Raw genomic sequence first — 27,206 nt, 5'->3', positions numbered from 1 at the left:
AATTATTTTCATAATTTGAAAAAGGTCTGTGGTATCGAAGTTTTTAAAATCCCAGTTATTGGCTGTAAACATTAACATCTCATTTAATATTCGGTATAATCAGTTAATTTGATGGACCAATATCCGATTCATGGAATCATTTGGAACACAAAAAATAATTTTAAATTATTTGTGTCACTTTATGTAAGATTTGTAGAATTAAGTGAACCATGGTTTCATTGTTTTCCTCTTCAGATCTTCTTTTTGGACAAGCCAATGGCTAATCGCTCTGGTATTTCTTCAATTGAACTTCTTGTCTTCCCGGGACTCCCTGAGAAATATGAGATTCTGGTATCTGTGGCAATGTTCCTCATCTTTAACATATCATTGATTACAAACGGCACTGTGATATTACTGATATTTTTACAACGGAATCTACACCACCCGATGTACGAGTTCATTGGAAATCTCGCTCTCTCAGACCTGCTATTTGACACGATCACCTTGCCCAAAATTGTTGCCAAGTACTGGAATGGAGATGGATCAATGTCTGTACCAGGATGCATCACTCAGTTATTTTTTGTCCACTATCTCGGGACACTTGACTCCTTTCTCATCATGGTGATGGCTTTTGATCGTTATGTTGCCATTTGCAATCCGCTGAGATATTCCTCCATAGTAACCAATAAGTTTGCTGCCATTCTCTGTAGCCTTGTCTGGATTTTAGCTGCAACATCCCCATCTCACAGCACAATCAGGAGTGCACAATTCAATTACTGCGGAAACAAAATTAAGAGTGGGTTCTGCTCCACTGTAAGCGTGTTCAGTTTGGCATGCACTGACTACTCTACTGCCCTACAGATATCCACTTCTCTTGGTGTGTCTGTGCTTCTTGGGCCTCTCCTTTTTATCATATTGTCATATATAATCATCATTAAGGCAATCCACTCATCAGCTAGAACCCAGAGTTGGCAGAAGACATTTCAGACTTGTACCACTCACTTGTCGGTTATATGTATGTACTATATTCCACGTGTAACTCTTTATTTGACAAATCTGTTTCGAGTATCTATTAATGCTGATATTAATGTCTTAATTCTTTTCCTCTATACTTACTTCCCTCATTTAGCAAATCCTATTATATATTGTCTGGGGACCGGAGAAATCAAAAACACTCTTCAATCTTTGTTGAAACCAAAAGCTAGCTTTCAAATTAATGACAAAGAGAATACTGTGCAAAAAAAGAAAATAAAAATAAAAACCCACAAACAAAGAGGTGAAATAAGTTAGTCTATGCATTAATCAGACTTTAGAAAAATGTAAGCTAAAAGAAAGCTTAAAAAAACCCCTTTGTTATCTTTTTAAAATATGTTCAGGTGTATCCCCTGTAGTGAGAGCTTCCAGAAATTCAAAGTGAATTTCACATTTACGGTCAAAATAGCCAAAATGAAAACACATATGATTTGAAGGATTTTCCTAATTCAGCTAATGCTCTAAATTCTTAATTTCACTTTTAATTTCCAGAAATTCTTTACTCTACCGTTCTTACACTGTTATTGTTACACAGTGATTGTTTTATCAATACTCTATTTTGACTTTAATGACACAACAAAAAAAGTATATTTATTTCCAAATTGTTGTTAAAATATATATTTTGAAATAAAGTTGAAACACTATATCTGTGTACAGCAGTATATTATTAAGGTTTTTGTAGCTATAGTAACACTATATATTTATTACTGCCGTTTATAATGCACCAACAGATTGCGCAGTGCTGTAGAATTAGGGGAAAACATACACATATACACAGACAAATACAAAAGGTAAAGAGGGCCATGCCATAAGCTGAGATCTTGCCAATTAAGCTCTATTATACAATGCGCTTAATTAGACAGCCCATAAGCTCACAATATAAAGGATTTAATGGGGATTGGAGAGGTGGCAGGTGGAGTTTGGAACATATGGCTAAAGAAAGTTAATGGAGAAACTACAGGTAAAATGTAAAGTGAATGAGGGGGTAATTGAGTATGAACTCAAACATCTGGAGGAACATGATATAAATATAGTAGGAAATTGGTTGGGTGAGTGGGAAGTGCTTAGTAAAAATTAAGTACTGCTTGGTGTTGGGTGCGTGAATTGACTCATAAGGAACAGGATGGAGATGAAACAGTTATATGAAGGTATTTACAGCCTGGAGGGGCAGGGGTGGGTAGAGTAATCATTTATGTATGCCATTAAAACCAACCAAATTCTATCACCCAAAATATTAATAACTGTGTACATGAAATATTGGTGGAAAACATGCAATGACAATAATACAAACTGCATGCACAGAAAATGACAGTGGCAAACTACAGGTATAAATGGTAACAATGCTATAGTAACGAATGATGATATGGTAACAAAGTAAGAATAAATGAGGTGGAGTATCTTCCAAACTTCAGTCATTACCTGGAGGTTGCAGGGAGATATAAAATGGAGAGACTTCTTATTGGCTGGTTCTGGGTGTGTGAAATGAGGCCTCAAAATTGCATGGAGATGAATAATAATAGAGAGATTCAGTATTGCCTGGTTCAGGGTGTGTGAAGTGAGGCCGGAATGTTGCAGGGAGATGGAAATTGAGAGATTCAGTATTGCCTAGTTCAGGGTCTGTAAAGTGAGGCTTGGATGCAGGGCCGGACTGGGAAGAACATTCGGCCCGGGCATTTTTTAATTACAGAGGCCCACTAAAAAGGGGGCGGGGCCAGATAGGGTGTGTTTTGTCATCACCAATGACAAGCACACCCCATCACAAAGTGAGCATGTTGGTTCAATGCTCTTCCAGGGTAGATCATGCGCAGAGCTCTGCTGAAAAGCTCTAGCATGAGAAAAGACCCTGTATTTGTTCTGCACAGCGCAAGCGACTTTAATAACATGCTTGCACTGTGTTTGCTTGACATTTGTCTCTGGTGTCTGCATAGATGGGATACCAGGAGACAAAAATGCTAGGAAAGCATATTGTGCAGTGTGTGTGTGCGCGTGATGGGTGCTGTGTTTGCGTGAGGGTGCTATGTGGGTAAGGGTGCAGTGTGTGTGTGTGTGCTGTGTGTGATGGGTGCTGTGTTTGTGTGAGGGTGCTATGTGGGTAAGGGTGCAGTGTGTGTGTGTGTGCTGTGTGTGATGGGTGCTGTGTTTGTGTGAGGGTGCTATGTGCGTGTGAGGAAGCTGTGTGTGAGGGTGCTGTGAGTGTCAGGGGTACAGTGTGTGTGAGTGATGGTGCTGTGAGTGCCAGGGGTGCAGTGTGTGTGGGTGCTGTCAGTGACAGGGGTGCAGTGTGTGTGTGGGTGCTGTCAGTGTCAGGGGTGCAGTGTGTGTGTGTGTGGGTGCTGTGAATGTCAGGGGTGCAGTGTGTAGTGTGTGAGTGAGTGTGCTGTGAGTGTCAGGTGTGCAGGGTGTGTGAGTGATAGTGCTGTAGGTGTCGGGGTGCAGTGTGTGTGTGTGAGAGGGTGCTGTCAGTGTCAGGGGTGCAGTGTGTGTGTGTGTGTGTGAGGGTGCTGTCAGTGTCAGGGGTGCAGTGTGTGTGTGTGTGTGTGTGAGTGAGGGTGCTGTGAGTGTCAGGGGTGCAGTGTGTGTGTAGTGTGTGAGTGAGTGAGGGTGCTGTGAGTGTCAGGGGTGCAGTGTGTGTGTGAGTGAGGGTGATGTGAGTGTCAGGGGCGCAGTGTGTGTGTGAGTGAGGGTGCTGTGAGTGTCAGGGGTGCAGTGTGTGTGTGTGTGAGGGTGCTGTCAGTGTCAGGGGTGCAGTATGTGTGTGAGTGAGGGTGCTGTCAGTGTCAGGGGTGCAGTGTGTGTGTGTGTGTGTGAGGGTGCTGTCAGTGTCAGGGGTGCAGTGTTTGTGTGAGTGAGGGTGCTGTCAGTGTCAGGGGTGCAGTGTGTGTGTGTGTGTGTGTGAGGGTGCTGTCAGTGTCAGGAGTGCAGTGTTTGTGTGAGTGAGGGTGCTGTCAGTGTCAGGGGTGCAGTGTGTGTGCGTGTGTGTGTGAGGGTGCTGTCAGTGTCAGGGGTGCAGTGTTTGTGTGAGTGAGGGTGCTGTCAGTGTCAGGGGTGCAGTATGTGTGTTTGCGTGAGTGAGGGTGCTGTCAGTGTCAGGGGTGCAGTGTGTAAGTGAGTGAGGGTGCTGTGAGTGCCAAGTGTGCAGGGTGTGTGTGAGCAAGTGAGGCTGATGTGACTGATGTGATTATTTCCCCCCTCCCTGCTTACCTTTAGCCTGGGAGGGGGTATCCTGTTGCTGGCATCCATCCCTGGTGGTGCTAGTGGTGAGTGAACTCTAGCCTGTGAGGCTAGAGTTCACTCTCGTGAGATCCGGAGCGTTGCCATGGCAATGCTCCGAATCTCACGAGAGGAACCCGGCGGAGCTGTAAGTAGGAGCTCCGCCAGGTCCTCTCCTGGCTCCCTCACTCTCGCCCCAGCCGGCGGCCGCAGTATACTGTATGTGGGCTGGTGAGGGAGATCTTTGATCTCCCCACCGGCCCGCTGTGGACTACTGCAGGGCCGATGTTCGGATAGCGCTGGCCCTGCAGGGGCTGGCAGCGGAGATCCTGTGATCTCCCTGCCGGCCTCGGCCCATGGCAACCGCGGCCCACCGGGCATTTGCCCGGTGTGCCCGATGGCCAGTCCGGGCCTGCTTGGATGTTACATAGAGATAAAAATGAAGAGATTCAGTATTATTTAGTTCTGGTGTGTGAAGTGAGACCTGATTTGAAGTGGTCATGGTTCTTGGAATCTGTTTGTGCAGCATTTCCCTATGAAATGCTGCACATATCAAGATTAACCCCCTCTGTTAAGGAGGTGTAACTCTACCTCTGGCTGAGTCAGGGGGACATCATCAGCTAGACCAAAATAATAGTTCAGATCTAGTTAATGTCAACTTTATGCACATTTTGATGCACAGACAACCAACTGATTCACTGACAGTGGTTACTTGACATTCTAAGCCCATCAATGATTGACTGGTTTGGATTTCAGATTCTGCATCTTTGCAGATGCCATATGTCATAAATTTGCCTACCAAGAAGATAAGGAGTCCAGTGAGGTTCCAAGAGGGCAGTCCATTACAAAACAGACTAGTGGTTTTCATGGTTTGAGTAACCCATTCATTTAAACAATAGATTTGTCTTCTTATTAGTTATCATAGGGCAATCATGCTTAACCAAATGAAGGATGTTCAATTCACTGGGGAATCATCCATTGCCACCTAAGCTTGTTCCACACAGGGGCGGGCTGGGCCGGGGGGCAGGGAGGCAATTGCCCCCCAGGCCGCCCGAAATTCTTTTAGGACCGGCCGCGGTGGGCCGGCCCTTTAAATGCTGCAGCTGCCGAGCGCTCTGTAAAGAGCACTCAGATGGCTGCAGCAGCTTCTCCCCTCCCTCCCCTCCCCTGTAGCGTGGCCGAGCCAGTCTCCGGTCCGCGGTCCCGGCCGGAGTGATGGGAAGGTGCACACTGAGTGTGCACTTCCTGTCAGTCCGGCCGGTTACAGGAAACAGAAACTCCTGTTCCGCGCGGAGTTTCTGTTTCCTGTAACCGTCCGGACTGACAGGAAGTGCACACTCAGTGTGCACCTTCCCATCACTCCGGCCGGGACGGCGGACCGGAAAGCAGCTCGGCCACGCTACAGGGGAGGGGGTAAGAAGAGGGGAGGGGGGGAATAAGAAGAGGGGAGCGGGGGGAATAAGAAGAGGGGAGGGGGGAGTAAGAGGGGAGGGGGGGAATAAGAAGAGGGGAGGGTGGAAATAAGAAGAGGGGAGGGGGGAGTAAGAGGGGAGGGGGGAATAAGAAGAGGGGAGGGGGGAATAAGAAGAGGGGAGGGGGAAATAAGAAGGGGGGAGTGGGGAAATAAGAAGGGGGGAATAAGAAGAGGGGAGGGGGGAATAAGAAGAGGGGAGGGGGGAATAAGAAGAGGGGACGGGGGAGTAAGAGGGGAGGGGTGGAATAAGAAGAGGGATGGCGGAGTAAGAGGGGAGGGGGGATAAGAAGAGGGGAGGGGGGAATAAGAAGAGGGGAGGGGGGGAATAAGAAGAGGGGAGGGGGGAGTAAGAGGGGAGGTGGGGGAGTAAGAGGGGAGGGGGAATAAGAAGAGGGGGGAGTAAGAAGAGGGGAGGGGAGGGGGGAGTGTAAGAAGAGGGGGAGAGTGAGGGGGAGTAAGAGGGGAGGGGGGAGTAAGAGGAGGGGCGGGGGGAGAGTAAGAGGAGGGGAGGGGGAGAGTAAGAAGAGGGGGAGAGGGAGGGGGAGTAAGGAGAGAGAGGGGGAGTAAGAAGAGGAGAGGGAGGGGAAGTAAGAAGAGGGGAGGGGGAGTAAGAAGAAGGGGTGGGGAGTAAGAAGAGCGGTGGGGGAGAGTAAGAGGGGAGGGGGGGAGTTAGAGGGGAGGTGGGGGGATAAGAAGAGGGGGGAGTAAGAAGAGGGGAGGGGGGAGAGTAAGAAGAGGGGGAGAGTGAGGGGGAGTAAGAGGGGAGGGGGGAGTAAGAGGAGGGGAGGGTGGAGAGTAAGAGGAGGGGAGGGGGAGAGTAAGAAGAGGGGGAGAGTGAGGGGGGAGTAAGAGGGGAGGGGGGAGTAAGAGGAGGGGAGGGGGGAGAGTAAGAAGAGGGAGGGGGAGTAAGGAGAGGGAGGGGGAGTAAGAAGAGGGAGGGGGGAGTAAGGAGAGGGAGGGGGAGTAAGAAGAGGGGGGGAGTAAGAAGAGGGGAGGGGGGGAGTAAGAAGAGGGGAGGGGGAGAGTAAGAAGAGGGAAGGGGGAGAGTAAGAGGGGAGGGGGGAGTAAGAGGGGAGGGGGTAAGAAGAGAGTGAGGGGGAGTAAGAGGGGAGGGGGTAAGAAGAGAAGGAGGGGGAGTAAGAAGAAGAGAGGGAGGGGGAGTAAGAAGAGAGGGAGGGGGAGTAAGAAGAGAGGGAGGGGGAGTAGGGAGAGAGGGAGGGGGGAGTAAGAGGGGAGGGGGGTAAGAAGAGAGGGAGGGGGAGTAAGAAGAAGAGAGGGAGGGGGAGGGGGAGTAAGAAGGAGGGGAGATAAGAAAAAGAAGGGGGTGAGTAAGAAGAGGGGGGAGTAAGAAAGAGGGGAGATGAGAAAAAGAGGGGGGTAAGAAGAAGAAGGGGAAGTAAGAAGAAGAGGGGGAGTAAGAAGAAGAGGGGGGATGGGGAGTAAGAAGAGGGGGGAGTAAGAAGATAAGAAAAAGAGGGGGGAAGGGGAGGGGGAGTAAGAAGAGGGAGAGGGGGAATAAGAAGGAGGGGAGATAAGAAAAAGAGGGGGGAAGTGGAGGGGTAGTAAGAAGAGGGAGAGGGGGAATAAGAAGGAGGGGAGATAAGAAGAAGAAGAAGAAGAAGGGGGAGTAAGAAGAAGAGGGGGGAGTAAAAAGAAGGGGGTGTAAGAAGAAGAAGGGGGAGTAAGAAGAAGTAGGAGGGTTAAGAAGTTCTAAGGGACAGAAGGGACAGCTCTATAGGACAGGGGGCAAGACAGGGAGCTCTTTCACACTATGCGCACACACACACACACAATGCATCCCTATACATACACATAAACACAACATGCTTCCCTTACACACAGAGAAACACACACTGCATCCATTACACACACACGCACAATGCAACCCCCACACAAAGACAATGCATCCTTTGCACACATACACAGAAACAGACAATGCAAACACACACACACTGCTTTTCTTACATACACACAGAAACACAATGCATCTCTTACACTCAATGCACACACATACAGACACACACCTTGCATCCCTTATGCATACAAACACAGATTCACACAATGCATCCCTTACACACAACCAGAAACACATAATACATCCCTTATACACAAATACACACTGCTTCCACTACACACAAACACACTGCATCACCTGCACAAACTGGTATCCCTATAAACTACATACCATAAGCACACATATTAGATCCTCTACAATAACTCATAACACATCCCCTACACACTCCACTCCCTGTGAGCGAACTCATGGGTGGGTGGAACATATAAGTGTACTTATGAGTGGGCCTTATGGGCATACTCACCGTCAGGCCCTGGGGCCCAGACCTTGAGCTGTGTAAGAGGCCCCCAAAAAATGGAGCTGCTTCTAATTCTCCCAGAACATTGAATTTTGTGACCACAGTTGCAAACAGCCTCCAGAGATCCTGTTCTACACCAGACCAGTGGAGCCAAACTGCAGCTCATCATCATCCTCATCTAATTGTAAGTAGGCAATCTAGTATATTATTAGTGACACTAATCTATAATTTACCTCACATTAAAGGGACACTATAGCTTAATGAAGTGGTTGTGGTGTCTATAGCTGGTCCCTGCAGGCTTTTTAATGTAAACACACACTGTGTGCAGCACTGGCGTTAGTTCATATGGCAGATAATATGGGTGGGGCATTGTGATGTCACATGGGGGGCGGCAAATTTATATTTTGTCTAGGGCGGCAAAAATCCTTGCACCGGCTCTGATCCTGGGCAGGTGCACCAGTCTACTGGTGACCCACAGGAGGGGAGTTCACTGATTGCACTGCACTCTCCTCCTGCCCAGACCCGTCTTGACCGCAGTGCATGTGCACTCTGCCCTCTGCCCCTAATTTACAGTGGCTCACACTCACAACAAGCAGTGCCTGGAGCCCTTTGAAGAGACGGAAACAAAGAGGTTCTGCGGCAGCTGGCCGTCCTGCAAGCATTACATTAAACAGCTGTTCCCCATGCAGCCACAGGTGGCGTTGTGCTGGGAGACTGTGATTACTCTTCACTTCCTCCCAGCCTACAGAGCAGCGCATGGTGGAGAGAGAGGAGGAGGCATGTTTTAATCTTAAATATACAAAGTGTTCTGTGTTGTAAGGCGCTTAAAATAGTGAAACTTAAAGTGCTCTCAGTTATAGCAGCTTTCACACAAAAATAGGAACTCTCTATTCCTATTACATCAAATACAAAAAAAACCACTATTTAACAGATAAGTGCCAAATTAGTGAAAGTGTGTAGCGCTAAAAAGTGGATTACTTACTCCCAACTTATTGGGGATATAGTAGTTGTAAGTGGCTGTATAAGAACAAAAGGGAAAAATATATAGTGCAACACTGTTAAATTAAATGTGGAAATATATATTCCAAATTGGAAGCACTCACGTGGTTTAGAGCCTATTATGGATTGGCTCTAATCACTTGCGCCGTTGTGCACTTAAGGTGGCACACACCTTCTAGGTCCACGTGTAAGATGTTCCTCAAAAGCATGTAAAACAAAGAGGTAGGGGGGAGACAGGGAGAATTGCCCTGGTGCAGAAATCCTTAATCAGGTAAGGTATAGTGTAAACACATATAGATGGCTTCTCACCTTAAAGAGAGCCTATCACTTGGCTCTTAAGTGTATAAGCAGATGAGTCCAGTTCTAGGGTGACTCTACCCTTCTTTAAGCAGGATAAATGGTCCACCAAAGTGTAGATTCAATAAAATTTATATTTATTCCATTAGTATAAAACTTTAAAAAAATAAATTGCAATACATACACAGTGGTGATAAGTCCAAAGTCCAAAACGCGTTTCGCCGATTCTGTTCGGCTTTTTCAATTGGTAATGTACTTCCTGCTTTCTCATACATATATATCCCTGTCTGAACATTTGATTGGTTGCAGGAGATCGTGATACAGCCAATCACGAGTGCTCCTGTTGAAGATGGGTGTGTAGCTCCAATATGCCAGTAATCTATCCCGTATGCGTGACGTCATCACGCACGCACACGCGTGCGCGTGTCGTCACTTCCGGGAACCTGAAAGTTGTGTATACACCTCTGTAGTCCTATTAGTCCGATCCCACTGAATCCAGAAGACGGATCTTTCTTTATATCTTGCCTCTATAGTTCATAATACTTCATTGTCTTGCATCAATATAGCCATTGTAATGTGTAGTTCCTAAAGCCATATGCTCGTTATCAGAGCAACACAAACAGATATAATAACATGTAAAAAAATTAGTATAGGCACTATTTTATTGGTGAACTCTTATAACAACATATATAGATAACCAAAAAAGTGGTGATGTGCAGAAATAGTATCTATAATTGAGGACATGATTAATATTCATAAGCTCTTGTACAAGCCAGACCATACCAATATAAGTGTTGGTCCACCCATTGTTAGAATCCAAAATAGATCTAGACCCAAAGGTGATTGAATGAGCCACTGTTAAAATTAGAAAGTTATTAAAATAAATAAATATAGATATTAATTAATACAATAAAAAATGTAAAAAATCTATATATTAAATTGCTTATAAAAAGTGGCATAATTCAAAATCATCATTGAGTCCATGTGGTCCATGCTATATTGATGCAAGACAATGAAGTATTATGAACTATAGAGGCAAGATATAAAGAAAGATCCGTCTTCTGGATTCAGTGGGATCGGACTAATAGGACTACAGAGGTGTATACACAACTTTCAGGTTCCCGGAAGTGACGACACGCGCACGCGTGTGCGTGCGTGATGACGTCACGCATACGGGATAGATTACTGGCATATTGGAGCTACACACCCATCTTCAACAGGAGCACTCGTGATTGGCTGTATCACGATCTCCTGCAACCAATCAAATGTTCAGACAGGGATATATATGTATGAGAAAGCAGGAAGTACATTACCAATTGAAAAAGCCGAACAGAATCGGCGAAACGCGTTTTGGACTTTGGACTTATCACCACTGTGTATGTATTGCAATTAATTTTTTTAAAGTTTTATACTAATGGAATAAATATAAATTTTATTGAATCTACACTTTGGTGGACCATTTATCCTGCTTAAAGAAGGGTAGAGTCACCCTAGAACTGGACTCATCTGCTTATACACTTAAGAGCCAAGTGATAGGCTCTCTTTAAGGTGAGAAGCCATCTATATGTGTTTACACTATACCTTACCTGATTAAGGATTTCTGCACCAGGGCAATTCTCCCTGTCTCCCCCCTACCTCTTTGTTTTACATGTTTTAATCTTACAATAAATCCTCTAAGCAAACCTTTATAAATTTGGGGGGGATGAGCTCTGTTTCCACAGTTTATTGGTGTTTACTCTGATGTCTGTATTAATATTGAGGGATGTCTAAGTAGTAACGTCAGTGTGTGTCAGCAGGGCCAGCCGCTGGGGTGGGCAAGCTGTGCGGTCACGCAGGGTGCCATGACAACAGAGGCGCCCGGCGGCCAACACAGCTCACAAGTTGGGTACACCAGCATATTTAATTTAAACGATTCGCTGGTGGTCCACTGGTGCGCACCAGCAGTAGGTGCAGTCAGATCATATCCTCTCCCTCGTGGTTCCGGCGCTCAGTTAGTGAGTCAGAGCACAGGCTCAGAGATTCTCAGCCTGTGCTCTGACAACATTGAAAGTCAGAGCCGTGAAGGAGTGGGTATGGCAAAGAGCTACTGATTAGCATAACATCAATATCCGTTATAAAACCAGGAAAAGGTGGGCATGGATGGTGAACTGATTTGGTGGCGCAATGGGCCACTTGACTGGTTTTGCCCCCCAGGCCTAAGGCTGCCAGCCCTCCCCTGGTTCCACAAGTAGTGTGAGGGAGAATACTCTTTTTAATTTAGTGGTAGATTGTTAGATCATAGCAAGAAGAAAGTGATACCATCTACTTGGCAAAATTGATATACAGCTTATTTATTTTTTTAAGGTGGCTTGATGTAGATATTGCTTAGCGCAGCCTTTTGTGATGAATAACTTTTTTATTTGTTTCACTTACCAACTCTTTTTTCTTTCTTTTTCTTCCCCACTATCTCAATACATTTTGTATGATTTTAAATTACCGTGTACCTCTTTTGGCCTTTCTTCCAGTTTTGTCCTGGAGATGGGTCTTGAATATCTGGAGTAATGACTGCATTGGAGAAATGCCTTAATCCTCTTTAGTAGTTTATTTACGATGTTTCTTGCCCTAGGTCCAACCAAATCTCTGCCTAACCAACCATATATTATTATTATTTTATTTTTTTTAGCAGGAACTCATAAATGATGCACATGGCATTAGCTCGCTCACCTATTCTTCACTTGTAAACGTAACGACTCATTCTTCATATTCATACAATAAATACTTAAATAAACAAACACTCTTCCAGTTGAGAAATATTGATCTTTGCACTGGAGAAAGCAATGTCTATACAATAAATAACTTTCTATAAACAGTTACGCAGGGTGTGATCAATATGGTGTGCTTGTTCCAACCAATGGTAACTCACCAAAATATAATGGGAACCAAATTTTATTTCCCATGTTGTTAAGTTTTACTGAAACTGTAATACAGTTATTACTAACAAAATTGGATATGAGTCCTTAGTGTCTTGACCCACCAGTTAAGAACTGATGTAGAAAATGTATTAAACATTATGTAAAATGAATGCAGCCCCCATCCCTTAAAATAATGTTGTATCTGATGGGTGAATAAGAGGCTATGTTCTAAATATTTCCTGCTGTAAAGAGAAGGAACCAATCTTTATTTCATAACTTGTCATCAGGAAAAGAGAATATTAATATGGATACATTTTCCATGAACCTAGGAGACCCTTGATACAAACATTTTATTCATCCCTATCCATACGAAATGGAAAAAATACCCACTGATGGAAAAAATAGGACTGATAATGTGCATACCAAGCTAACATGAACTGGTGTTTTCAGTTGTTTTTGTTTCATCTGCTTTCAATTGATACCAGTTTATGCACATTGCTATTGATTATAACCAGTATGCTGGAAAACGTATTTAATTTACAAGATTATTGTTTAGTAATCACTGTTGTCTTCTGCCTGTATAGTAACCCCTAACCCCATCATCATGATGATTAATAGCTTATACTATCATGAACTGGTCAGATATGGTTAGATTGAGTCCACCAGAAAGGATCTGTGTAGTAGAGAAAAAGAAGGTTGAAATGAACAGTGACGTGCAAACATTTGTGACTTTAATAATTCTTAAAATACATTGTGACAAACCAACTCTTTTCCAGGTAGGATTTTGACACGGATCTTATGGTAACCACAGCCTTCTAGGGTAATTAAAGTCCAAGACATATCCAGCTCAGTTTTTCAGATTTATTTGATGAAAACAGGTCTGTAATTGGGTAGCTTTCCCACTTACCAATTTACAATAACAAAATTACACTCGCAAGAACACCATTCATTCATTCTCTCTCATTCTGCCTGCTAATTGACCAGCTACAGGTGAGTTTCAATTAGTCACATCTGTGGAACTCTTAAGTCAAATACAAGTCCTGGTCTGGCTGTTTCATAGCAACTAGTGCTATTGGAGCACTGACCCACCCTGCTCTCCAAATGCTCCGCCCCAGGGACCCATACTGTGATTACCAACAATGTATCTTGCAAACTTAACATCTCTCCCTGGCACATTTAAATGAAAAACCTCAGACTGCTGTTTAACAAAGCAGGCCTGATATACAGGGCCGGTGCAAGGTTTTTTGGGTACATAGGCGAAGATGTATTTTTCCGCCCTCCCCCCCCCACCAAAATAACATCTTCACCTATGTGCCTCTTAACCAGCCCCTCTCCCCGTCCATTATTATCCCTTATCTGTCCCTTAGTGTTCTTCTAACCTCTGGTCGCACTCCCCTTCCTGGTGTGCCTCCTACCTCTCTTGTAGTGTTGCCGAGTGGAGGATATCCCCTACAGGAGCTTCAATTTTCTGTACCTGGCCGGACTGACAGGGAGTGTTCTCTTAGTGAGCACCTCCGGTCAGTCTGGCCGGGTACAGGAAACAGAAACTCCTTTACTGCGCTCCGCCACGCTACACTCAGTGGTGTATACACACTGACAGTCACACACATTCAATGACAAACACACAGACTCACTGATCTGACACACACACACTGATTGACACTCATTGACAGACACACTGATAGTCACACACACAGTGTCAATTACAAAGATACTCTCACTGATTTGACAGACACTCACAAACACACACTGACAGACACACACATACACTGACACACTCATACACTCACAGACACACACACACACACACACACTCATACAATCACTCACAGTCATTCACAGACACACAGACACTCACACAAAGACACACATACACACTCACTCACTCAGACACACATACAGACACACATACACTCACACACATACTCACTCACTCAGACACACACACACACACACACAGACACACATACACTCACTCACTCAGACACACACTCACTCACTCAGACACACATACATACAGACACTCACACACAGACACACAGACACTCACACACAGACTCATCACATACACTCACTAATTATTTTAATAAATAAAAAATTTCCACCCAGCCTCCCTACCTGGAGAGCTGGTGTGGATGAGGATTCATTCCCTGGGGTCCAGTGAGGCTGCTGGGCGGCGCGCGGCGGTGCTATGATCAGGCGCGGCGAGGGAGCTCTAACCTCTCTGCTCTGCTCCCTCGCGGGCTGTCTAGTGATGCCACGGGAGCCGGAATATGACATCATATTCCGGCTCCCGCGGTATCAGCAGACAGCGCCCGAGGGAGCAAAGCAGAGAGGTTAGAGCTCCCTCGCCGTGCCTGAACATAGCACTGCCACGCCGGGGGTTGAGATGGTGGCCTGGCAGGAGGGAGAGCTTCCCTCCTGCCGGTCACTGAGATATTGTGCCCCCAGAGCCCGTGCACCCTAAGGCAGCCGCCTGTGCCGCCTTATGGACATGCCGGCCCTGCTGATATATCTTCCTTCAACCACCATTCCTCATTTTTGCTTGCAACATGTATTGGTTATTTTAATAATAGTAGCAATTACTAGAATTACTACAATTACAAAGAATAAGGTACAAGCCAAGGTCGAGGGAGCCAGAAATCAAGAACAATGAGGATTAGTGATGTCGCAAACACAAAATTTTCGGTTCGCGAACGGCGAACGGGAACTTCCGCAAACATTCGCGAACAGGCGAACCGCCATTGACTTTAATGGGCAGGCGAATTTTAAAACCCACAGGGACTCTTTCTGGCCACAAAAGTGATGGAAAAGTTGTTTCAAGGGGACTAACACCTGGACTGTGGCATGACGGAGGGGGATCCATGGCAAAACTCCCATGGAAAATTACACAGTTGATGCAGAGTCTGGTTTTAATCCATAAAGGGCATAAATCACCTAACATTCCTAAATCACAATGGATATGGATTGACACCTGACATATGACATATTGACACCTTGACATATGGATTGACACCTGTCCTCAGAGACCCTGATACACACTGACACAGAGCAGAATAGGGACTGTTCCCCCTACATAGGGTCACTTGGCAGGTATGGATTGACACATGTCCTCAGAGACCATGATACACACTGACACAGAGCAGAATAGAGACTGTTACCCCTACATAGGGTCACTTGGCAGATATGGCGTGGTCGTGGGATGAGGAGGATGACTTTCACCTCTTCCCCTGTTAGATTCCCGTTGTGCTGTGACATCACCCTTATACGCTGTGTAAAGCATACTTTTTAATTTATTTTGCAAATGCTGCATCCTTTCCGACTTGTAATTCGGTAACATTTCCGCCACTGTCTGCTTATATCGGGGGTCTAGTAGCGTGGACACCCAGTACAGGTCATTCTCCTTCAGCCTTTTTATACGAGGGTCCCTCAACAGGCACGACAGCATGAAAGACTCCATTTGCACAAGGTTGGGTGCCGTGCTAATTATTTCCCGTTCCTCCTCCTCACACAGAGCAGAATAGGGACTGTTACTCCTACATAGGGTCACTTGGCAGATATGGATTGACACCTATCCTAAGGATCCCTGATACACACTGACACAGAGCAGAATAGGGACTGTTCCTCCTACATAGGGTCACTTGGCAGATATGGATTGACACCAATCCTAAGGATCCCTGATACACACTGACACAGAGCAGAATAGGGACTGTTCCTCCTACATAGGGTCACTTGGCAGATATGGATTGACACCTATCCTAAGGATCCCTGATACAAACTGACACAGAGCAGAATAGGGATGTGGAATAGTACCTGGGGAGCTGGGTGGGGTGCCGTTGATGTGGAGCAAGACGCAGCAGCAGAAGAGGACTCAGCCGAGGAGGTTATGGAAGAGGATGGAGTAGGAGGAGTAGAGGCGATGTTGTGGCGATGTCACCAACTCCTCTTCAGAGCCACACATTCCATGCTTGGCAGCCGTCAGTAGGTTTACCCAATGCGCAGTGTAGGTGATATACCTGCCCTGACCATGCTTTGCAGACCAGGTATCAGTGGTCAGATGGACCCTTGCCCCAACACTGTGTGCCAGACATGCCATTACTTCCTTTTGCACAGTCGAGTACAGGTTGGGGATTGCCTTTTGTGCAAAGAAATTTTGGCCGGGTACCTTCCACTGCAAGGTGTCCCAATAGCTAAAAAATTTTTGAACGCTTCAGACTCTACCAGATTGTATGGTAAAAGCTGTCGGGCTAATAGTTAATAGTTCAGACAAGCCAGGTGTCAGACGCCGGGCAAGGGGGTGAGTTTCTGACGCTTGCAGACAACTAACTGCTATTCAATCTATAACAGTGAAAAACGTTTTTTGGTTTTAAATGCACTCTATTGTGACACCAGATATGAGTGGCAATGTGCACTGGCAGAGGTCTGCAGAGTACACGCTGTAGGCCTGACACCCGCTTGAAGACAACTAACTGCTATTCAATCTGTAACAGTGAAAAAAGTTTTTGGGTTTTAAATGCACGCTATTGTGACACCAGATATGAGTGGCAATGTGCACTGGCAGAGGTCTGCAGAGTACACGCTGTAGGCCTGACACCCGCTTGAAGACAACTAACTGCTATTCAATCTATAACAGTGAAAAAAGTTTTTTTGTTTTAAATGTACGCTATTGTGACACCAGATATGAGTGGCAATGTGCACTGGCAGAGGTCTGCAGAGTACACGCTGTAGGCCTGACACCCGCTTGAAGACAACTAACTGCTATTCAATCTATAACAGTGAAAAAAGTTTTTGGGTTTTAAATGCACGCTATAGACACACCAGATATGAGTGGCAAAGTACACTTGCTGAGGTTGGCAGAGCACACGCTGAAGGCCTGACACCCGCTTTAAGGGCACTGACTGCTATTAGCTTACACTGAAAACCGTGTTTTCTTTGTAAAGGCACGCTATAGAGACACCAGATATGAGTGGCAAAGTACACTTGCAGAGGTTGGCAGAGCACACGCTGAAGGCCTGACACCCGCTTTAAGGACACTGACTGCTATTAGCTTACACTGAAAAACTTTTTTTCTTTGTAAAAGCACGCTATACAGACACCAGGTATGAGTGGCAAAGTACACCTGATGAGGTTGGCAGAGAACACGCTGAAGGCCTGACACCCGCTTGAAGGACACTGACTGCTATTAGCTTACAGTGAAAAACTTTTTTTCTTTGTAAAGGCACGCTATAGAGACACCAGATATGAGTGTCAAAGTACACTTGCAGAGGTTGGCAGAGCACACGCTGAAGGCCTGACACCCGCTTTAAGGACACTGACTGCTATTAGCTTACACTGAAAAACTTTTTTTCTTTGTAAAAGCACGCTATACAGACACCAGATATGAGTGGCGAATTACACAAATTACGCTGAGGTTGGCTCTCACTCACACCCACTCTCTCACACCCACTCTCTCACACTTATTCACTCACAATCACTCTCACCCACACTCACTTACTCACTCACACTCACACACCCACACTCACTCAGTCAGTCACCCACACTCAATCAGTCACCTTCACTCAGTCAACAACACTCACTCACCCATACTCAGTCACCCACACTCACTCAGTCACCCACCCAATCACTCAGTCACCCACAGTCAGTCAGTCACTTACCCACCCACACACACTCATAAAATAAGTTCACTTGCTGTTTGAATCCTCCTGCTCTGTCTCCGGTCTTCAGCCTGTCAGCTCGAGCCGACGCTGTGTGCAGGAGATCTTATCTCCCCACTGTCGGCTCCTCATTCCTGACAGGCTCCGGGGTTACTACAGGACATAGGAGGCGCGCTCACAGTGCCTCCTATCTCCTGTCTGCTAATAGCACGTTTGATGTCTTCACCGTGAAGACCGTGAAGGCGTGAAGACTTCAAACGTGATGAATGCGAATTAGGCAATCATCAACTCGAAAGTCCCTCTGGTGGCAGTTTGAGTGACTGCAACTGGAGGTGTTCCTAGCTTCCAATGTAAATACATTGTTTACATGAGTAAGGCTGCAGGGAGCTATAGTTCTCACCAGGGGTCAAGTCCTGGGGAATAAAGTGTGGGAACTCACCCAAGATCCACCCCCCCAAAATAAAAAAATAATAATATACACTCTTATGCATATATAAATACGTGCACACACACATGGACAGGTGCACACACTCAGACACACACAGACACACACCTACCTGGAGAGCTGGCGTGGACCTGTCCCTGGGGTCCAGTGGGGCTTAAGTACGGCAGGCACCTGTCTCCCTGTCAGACGTGGTGAGGGAGCTATGTTCTTTCAGCTCTGCTCCCTCGCGCGGGCTTTCTACTGATGTCGGGAGTCGGAATATAATGTCATATTCCGGCACCCAGCATCAGCAAACGGAGCGCGGGGAGCAGACCTGGGAGAACACAGCTCCCTCACCACGTCTGACAGGGAGACAGGTGCCCGTTGGGGGGATGCATAAGGTGGCCATTTGGCCACCTCTTGTGTCCCCCATGACAGGGGAAACATGGGGGGAATTTGGGGGCGGCATTTTTTTGCTGCCACCTGAGTGCCTGCAAAGCAACGGGAACGGCGTTCCTGCTGTAAAAACAGTGCAGGAACACCGTTCCCACACGTTCCTTCAGGACTCGAGCCCTGGTTCTCACCTGAACAACCTCATTAAGCTGAAGTTGTTCAGGTGACTATAGTGTCCCTTTAATCCCAAGATTAGAAGGGGTGTACAATCACATACTACAAACAGATCTCATGCCACAAAAAATGATGATGGCCCACATAGCAACACTGCCTAAACCGGGTAAACCCCCCACAAGTGCCAAAACCTGCAGCTGATCTCCTTGTTAAACACGAATATCAAGCTCATAGCAACAATATATGCCACAAGTCTAGGAACTGTTATACCAACGCTAATAAGCGATAATCAGATTTGTTAAAGGTCGACAGGGGGCGGACGGTACGAGAAAATTGGTAAACCTCATGCTACAGAGAGCAGGAAGACAAAGTGTACTTCTCTCCTTAGACGATGAGAAAGCCTTTGACAGGCTACACTGGGACCTCATTGCATCAGTTTTATGGAAGTTTGAACTTCAAGAAAGATTTTTAACCTTAATCTCAGTATTGTACCCAGACCCAACAGCACGAGTTGTCAATGGGGCATTTGCCTCATGCCTATTCTCAATCTCAAATGGCACCAGACAGGATTACCCCCTGTCACCCATATTGTATATACTAGCTGTGGAGCATCTTACACAACTCATACGTACAACCGACACTATAAAATGAGTAAAAATGGGGGACAGGGAATATAAGGTGACATTGTTTGCAGGCGACATGATGGTATCACTAACTAGCCCAGGAACCTCCCTGCTGCATCTGCAGCAAGTCCTACAGCAATACTGCCTATGCTCCTACTACAAACTAAATGTAAACAAAACGCAGGCCATGGGCCTACACAAACCAAAACATACGCTTAAAAAACTACAAGATACATATGCCTTCAACTGGAAGCAGGACCACCTCAATAGCCTTCACTGCATCTAGACATAACTAATACTCAGCCAATTATGTAAAACTACTCAAATCTATAAAACTCCGAATTCGAATTTGGAAAGGAAAATTTGTTTCAGGGTCAGGCAGGATGGTGGCAGTTAAAATTTTACTCTTGTAAAAACTGTAATACATGTTTTGCACATTACATATCCAGATCCCAAAACAATACTTCAAAGAAGCACAATCTGCCATAAATAGTTATATTTGGAATGGGAAAAAACCTCGGGTAATGACAAAACACAATATAGACGTTTTCACAAGTGAGGAATGGGTATGCCTAACCTATTACACTATTACACAACAGCACTAGCGGGAATCATACTAGCAGCTTCTCACCACATGGAAAAACCCGCGTGGAGCCACATAGAAAACACGCACATGGAGGGAATGCAGATAGCCTCTTTGGCTTGGATACCCAAACCATTTAGACCACTATATAAGAACATATTTCCCACAACAGCAATCACATGACAAGCATGGGACAATTACAAAAAATCACAACACCCGGAGGCATATGGATCCCTAGCCATGCCACTGCAGGCGTTCGGGGCGCTTATACCAGGTTTTGACCACAGGGTATGGTACACACATCTAATCACACACCTCTCCCAGCTCATGCTAAACGGACATGTATTGGATTTTAACTCCCTTCAATCCTTATATAATTCCCCTCCTGGGGCAATATTTTCATACATGCAGATGAGGTCTTAGCTCAAAAAACATTACACCCAAACGACATCTCCTGTAAATGGACAACAGCTGACAGAGGTAGAAAAAATCTGCTTAAAGCAGAATCCACCCAAAACTAATATAAATACTGTACAACTCAACAGTGAACAACAGGACTAAAGAAAAACCTAGCTTTGTGTTGGCTTGGGAGAAAGAACTCAAACATAATATTGACAAGTGGACACAAATTTACTTAGCACATAACTGTGCACCTCACATATCTAATTATCTAGGAAAATTCTGTACTGATGGCAAATGGTTCCAGTAAGGTAAAACATGTCGACCTCACTAACTCAGGGAAATGCTGGAGATGTCAAAAGGACCAAGGCACCATGTTACATATATGGTGGTCGTGTCCAGCCCTTTCAGACTACTGGCAAAACACCTCTGATTTAATAAAGCAATGCACGGGTCTTCAGCTCCCTCAAGAACCCGAAACCTACTTACTACTTTTGTTCCCAGACAAGACACACAAACACCACATGTACTTAATTTACCACATAATAATGTCAGCACTCACGATGATAAGTAGGAATTGGCTGCAAACCAAGGCACCAACCATATCCTTATGTATTGAGATCATAGCCACTACCAAACTATATGAGAAGTTGGCACAAAAGATGTCCCCTCAAACAAAGTTTTGGGCAGCAGCATGGGACAATTAGGAAAACTCACTAGATGACTGAGAACGTCGTGGAGGCAGAGATCCGAAAACAGGAATGTTTTTGTATGTTGCCATCCTCGATGCACATTGTTGTCTCATAGAACTGACTTTGTAACGTTATACCATATGCTTTTATTGTGCAGTGTACCTTTGCAAATGCAAATAAAATTTACGATAAAAAAAAATCTAAAAAAGAATGTGCTATTTATGTATGCTGTAATTAAACATTAATTTAAAAATCTTCCAGGACCCCAAGATTCTCACATTCTGGGGTTATGTGTTTTTTTTTTTCTTTTTGCAAGTTGCTTAATGGTGAATGGATTAATACATGTAGTTTTGTTTTATTCTTAACAGTGACAATAAAAGTGATAAATGCCTCATTAGGACTTTTTTACATTTCAATTGCAATGCTTACAGAACCATGTATTAATTCTCTCCCATGATACGTTCTGACATCAAAGTCCCAAAAGACTCCCTTTAGACGGTGTACTGTTTATAAATATGGTCATTGAAATAACACCCGATATACATCTATAGACAGCATGATATACATCTATACCCAGTGCCCACGTATCTCAGATAGAATTACTGGTAAGTCTGGTTTTCCCATTATTATGAAATGTTACAATATGCTTTGAGAAAATAATATTAATCGTGATACTGTGTTGAATGTGGATCTGTTATTTGGTGTTAACACAAATTAAATTGGATGATGCCAATATGTTTTTTTTTTATTTATTAATATATACACATAAATATATAATATATTATAATATTATAATTATAGTATACTATAAGATGTCTAGTATAGTATCATAATATTGTATAACAACATTATAGCGCATTAAAATATAATAATAGTAAAATATAAATATTAAATATATAATATTAATTAATGAGCTATTTCAGAAAATAACATAAACTTATAAACAAATCCAAAAGACACAGGAAGCATTGTACTATAAACATCCAAGTGGAGACAATGTATAGGCTCACTGATAAGTGAAGTTAACCTAAAAATAATCTGATCAATTGTGCAGTTTGCACCTTTCTTTTTCTTTGTTTAAGTCACGTTTTATAAAGTTTTAGTTGCATAAATAACAGCATTGAAAATGTTACGAGCTTCATGCAGAACAAGCAGAGCATTGATGAAGTCTTATGACAAACTGCATAAAATCCAAAAGTCCAGTAGAGAAAACAAAATGGTCACATCTTAATTCATTCAATCAGTACGTCTGAGTAAAGACAAAGGGGGTGAAATGAAATAAGAAGGGGAGAATAAATCAGGGGAAGAGGGAGGTAGACAGTACGTTGAGATAACATGTTGCTGTGTGCAGCTCATTTGAATGAATAAACCATGGTGTCCCACTGTGACTGCACATCTTTTACATTACATTATACATTGTAAATGTATTTTATTTAATATGCCTCCCTCCCAATCCTGTAGAATGTAATAGATAATCATATCCATAGACACATACATGTATCCCCACTTTCTTCTTGAGATCATGTATATTCAGTGATAATTAAAATGTTATCACATGACAGGAGGCTTCATATTTTGCATAACTTTCTTTACAATTCGTAAGAAAATTCGACGGGTACGGCGGAGAGGCACCATAATCCTTTGACTATTGCCCAGGAACACTTCACTACCGGGCCAGACATCGGCTGAAAGCTCACTGCATGAGATCCGGGCACACCTATGAAATTGGGATCAGAATAGCAAAGACTTCGATAGTACTCATTACCGAGGTAAAGGAATCAAGCGTGACACCCAGAATGATTGTCCTTAATTGGGATCATCCTCGACTTCTTCAGTTTTAACTTGCCTTCGGACAGATCCAAAAGGAAAACATCATCCATTCATAATGCAGGAGCGTCTGGAGTTGGTGGATTGGTGTCTTCCAAGGGAGACTGGTATGTCAAGGGACTACCGCAACCAACTGGAGACCTATTATGGGACTCATGGACAACAGGTATTCCCCGAAATAACTTATCCGCATGGAACACGCTGGTGTATGGAAAGGGACTGCGATCCTTTTATTACCCCTATCTCCTCGATGTTGAATTTTGGAACTAGTCAGATAACACGAACCTATCCCTCCGTCAGCCGTAGTCACTTTACTTTAGGTCTTTTCGTCGGGTATCAGATGTACTGGAGTTCGACGTAGACGGTCTTTTCGGTATCACCAGAAGGAATGATTTTTACGGTGTCTCGTAGAACTAAATCTTATTTGCGTCAGTATCTTACCCTGTTCCCGGCGGTTCCCCAGTCTTTGTACAGTTATAGCGGTATTTTGTTATACGGAGATTACGACAACACTTAGATTGTCACATTCAAGACATCTGCTGGTCTTAGACCAACCATACAAGCCAGTTACCATGAACATTCTGTCTAGATGGGTTCATTGGTTGTTATCGCTAGCGAGGGTGGAGACGTGTTTGGGTACTCATTTGGTACGAGGCGCGGCTGCTTCTCAGGCCTTCACGGGGGGCCTCTATATTTTACAGGCGGCGAATTGGACACGGCGAGAAAACCTCTGTATATTTAATTTCGTCAAACCACACACTCATCCTTCTCGCTCATACCACAGTTTTAAAAATGCAAAATATGAAGCCTCCTGTCATGTGATAAAATTGTAGATAATGCTAACGTAGTGTACCTATAATCTTATTTTTAATAATGACAGGAGGCGAGTATTTTCCCTCCCTGTTCCCTCCCTATACTCTGGGAAATTCTAATTTTCTAGTTGTCATTTTCACAGTGTAATTATAAGGTTTTGGTATTTCAGTTTATTTATGGGATGCTTATCTGGTTAACATGTGTTAGATCCGGGTCGATTATTAAGTATACTATGGTGGTTTAATGTTTCAGTATATTAACTTAATATAAATATAGATACATATAGTACTGGATTTAATGTGGACAACAGTTGATTTCCATCACCGTTCACGTATTTCTGTTCTTTTCAGAGTAATCACCATAAAGATCAAGATAAAGCTGGAAGGTTTCAAGTTTCGTTTCAAGTTATGTTCTACACGTTACTCAGGACTGTTATTTGAATTCCCTGATGTTATAATAGACTGTTTTTCGCATCAAAGAAAGAGGAAATCATGTGTTTGTCAGGGCTTTATATATGGATGTGATGCCTGTTACTGATTGGTTTAAAGTTTTCTGATTGACTTGTGCTGCTGGAGGCATAAAGTAAAGAAAGTTATGCAAAATATTCGCCTCCTGTCATTATTAAAATTAAGATTATAGGTACACTACGTTAGCATAATCTACAATTCTCTGATTTATTGCTTCAATGGTTTTAACAGTTAACAGTAAAATCAAAAGTGTGTCTGTACTTTAAGAGCAATTAATTGGCATTGCTATCATCCATTAAAGCATTATGGTTGGCCTCTGATAGTGGCTTTCATCTCCAGCATAGTGTGACAATGTAACACTACTTGTAATGGAGGACAGACACTAGTATATCTGGTATCTTCCAGTCTTCACTTTGCTCAAGACAAAGAGTAAAACCAGGGGGATTATTAAAGCTTTATTGATATTCGATAATGCCAGTAATGCAGATTTGGACATGTAGATCAATGTTATGGAGCATGATGGACACTAGTAAGGAGAGACATTGAGTCTGCACACAGAACCAGGTACCAGTGATCTGAGGAACATTGGACTACAAACTGCTACCAGTGTCATTATATGCTAATACCCATTCAGGAACAGAATGCTATGCTTCCATGAGCATAAGTGAAATCTGTGTTTTAAATCTCACTTCAAAAGTACAAAAATGTTTGATTTTGCCCTGTTTCATATTTTTACCTACTCGACCCTTATGTATAATAAATTGATTCACATTTCATTCCATTGCATTTTGAAATCATTTTATAATTTTTATGGAAAATGTTGTTTGGAAATGTTAATATGTCAATGTTTTGCCATCTGTATGTAAGAGTAGTGTGATAAGTAAATCATGGTATTCTCTATGTTTTATTTTCCAGGAGATCTATTTTCTTTGAAAATCCAATGGCTAATCATTCCAGCGTTTTCTTATTTGAACTTGTTGGTTTTCCAGGACTCCCTGAAAAGTACGAGATGCTGGCTTCCGTAGCAATGTTCCTTGTCTACTGTATATCATTGATGGCAAATGGAACAGTAATATTACTAACTGTTTCACAACAGAATCTACAACAACCAATGTACAAATACATTGGGAATCTTGGTCTCTCTGACTTGTTCTTTGACACAATCACCATGCCCCAAATCATTGTCAAATATTGGTATGGAGTTGGATCAATATCGGTTACAGGGTGCATCACCCAAATGTATTTTGTCCACTTCTTTGGTAGTCTAGATTCTTTTCTCCTTCTACTGATGGCTTTTGATCGTTATGTTGCCATTTGCAAACCTCTGAGATATAATTCTATAGTAACCAATGAACTTACCTTAATTCTCTGTAGCCTCACCTGGATTTTAACTGGTCTGACCCCAATATACCATGCCTTTAAAGGTGCAACTTTTAATTACTGCGGCAATAACAAAATCTCGAGTTGTTTCTGCTCTATTGTATACTTGTTCAACTTGGCGTGTGCTGACTTGACTAGTGTCCTACAAATATCCACTGCTATTGCTATGTCTGTGCTTCTTGGGCCTCTGTCTTTCATCGTATTGTCCTATATTGTCATCATTAAGACGATCCACTCGTCATCCAGATCAGAGAGTTGGCAGAAGGTGTTTCACACTTGTACCACTCACTTGTTGGTCATTGGTTTGTATTACATTCCACGTGTAACGCTTTATTTCAGTATCATGTTTCGTGTAGTTATTAATGCTGATATAAATGTCTTAATTCTTTGTCTGTATACTTATATCCCCCATTTAGCAAATCCTGTTATATATTGTCTTAGGACAGAAGAAATCAAAAAGACTCTACAAGGTGTCTTTAAAGTAAAGGTTTCTCCCCAAGTTAAAGCAACACTATAGTGTTAGGTACACAAACATGTATTCCTGACACTAGAGTAGTAAAATCACTGTTTAAGTCCTTGCTCCCTCTCTTTGTTGTAAGAAGAAAAGCCTAGGAAGGCATTGGGAGGCTATTTTGCATGTGTGGCAAAATGCAGAGCGTGGAGATGCTGGATGAAGGTGCTGCACAATGTGCAGCCCTGAAATAGGAATCACCTCTACTGTCCATCTGAGTAACTGCCACTAGAGGTGCTATTAGGCAATAATGTAAACACTAGCAAAATTATACTAAGGATCTTAACATTACTATTAAATTGTGTATACAATATTGTACTTAATAAGTCACTCTCCACTCTTGAAGTATTTCCTTTAACAAAAAGTAAATAATAAATAAAAATGGAATTAAAATGCAGCACAGGAATTGTAAACCATGTGTAAGACAATAGGTCTATCCACAGAGATTCAATCAAGATCTTGCACAGTCCAACCCCGCCATCATGGGCGTAATAGAGAGTTATTAAACACGCTGTTCTTATGAATCTAAATACCTATGAGTTTCCTTTCTTTTCGTTTTACTTTTACCTGTCTGCTTATTATTGCCTTCTCCTTTGTTCTAATAATGTTTATAGCTGATCACCTAATTTATCAAGAATTTCATGCATCACTACCTACTGCAACCTTTGCATTGTCCTATGCTATGGAGATAATGCAATCTCGCACTTTAATTGCATTAGTTAGTTAACCGTGTGCCACCCATTATTGAGTCCATGGGTGGACATAAAATAGCCTTCTTATATTTATTATATTAACCTAGATCCTCATCTGTTTCCTTTTTTAATTTACTTATTATCAAACTGTAACGATTGATTCAGTTGTCACCATATTTATATAAAAAGTGTAACAATATTTGTCTTTACATAAATATAACAACTGTATACCTTATGAGCGCACTTACTTTTAAGAGCACAATAAACTTTTTTTTTACCAGGTTTCCATTATACCATACCTCCCCCTTCCTTGCACATTCCACCTGATCCCGTCTGATTGTAGCATTTCATGTACGTGGGATTCCATATTCACTGAACTC

At 43.5% G+C, this 27,206-nt stretch overlaps 1 protein-coding gene across 1 annotated transcript; it reads left to right on the top strand.

Moving 5' to 3' along the window:
- The first annotated feature begins 255 nt into the window (after positions 1 to 255).
- On the top strand, positions 256 to 26,140 carry LOC134586035 (uncharacterized). Its single transcript, XM_063441543.1, has 4 exons — positions 256 to 1,255; positions 22,993 to 23,129; positions 24,127 to 24,161; positions 25,159 to 26,140. Exons 1-4 carry the CDS (start codon positions 256 to 258, stop codon positions 26,138 to 26,140), a joined length of 2,154 nt encoding a protein of 717 aa, XP_063297613.1.
- Positions 26,141 to 27,206: the final 1,066 nt, after the last annotated feature.

This window comes from Pelobates fuscus, chromosome 1, assembly GCF_036172605.1.
Source record: "Pelobates fuscus isolate aPelFus1 chromosome 1, aPelFus1.pri, whole genome shotgun sequence".
Taxonomy (NCBI): Eukaryota; Metazoa; Chordata; class Amphibia; order Anura; family Pelobatidae; genus Pelobates; species Pelobates fuscus.
The sequence above is the reverse complement of the archived record's forward strand: the minus strand, read 5'-3'. Positions and strand labels throughout refer to the sequence as shown.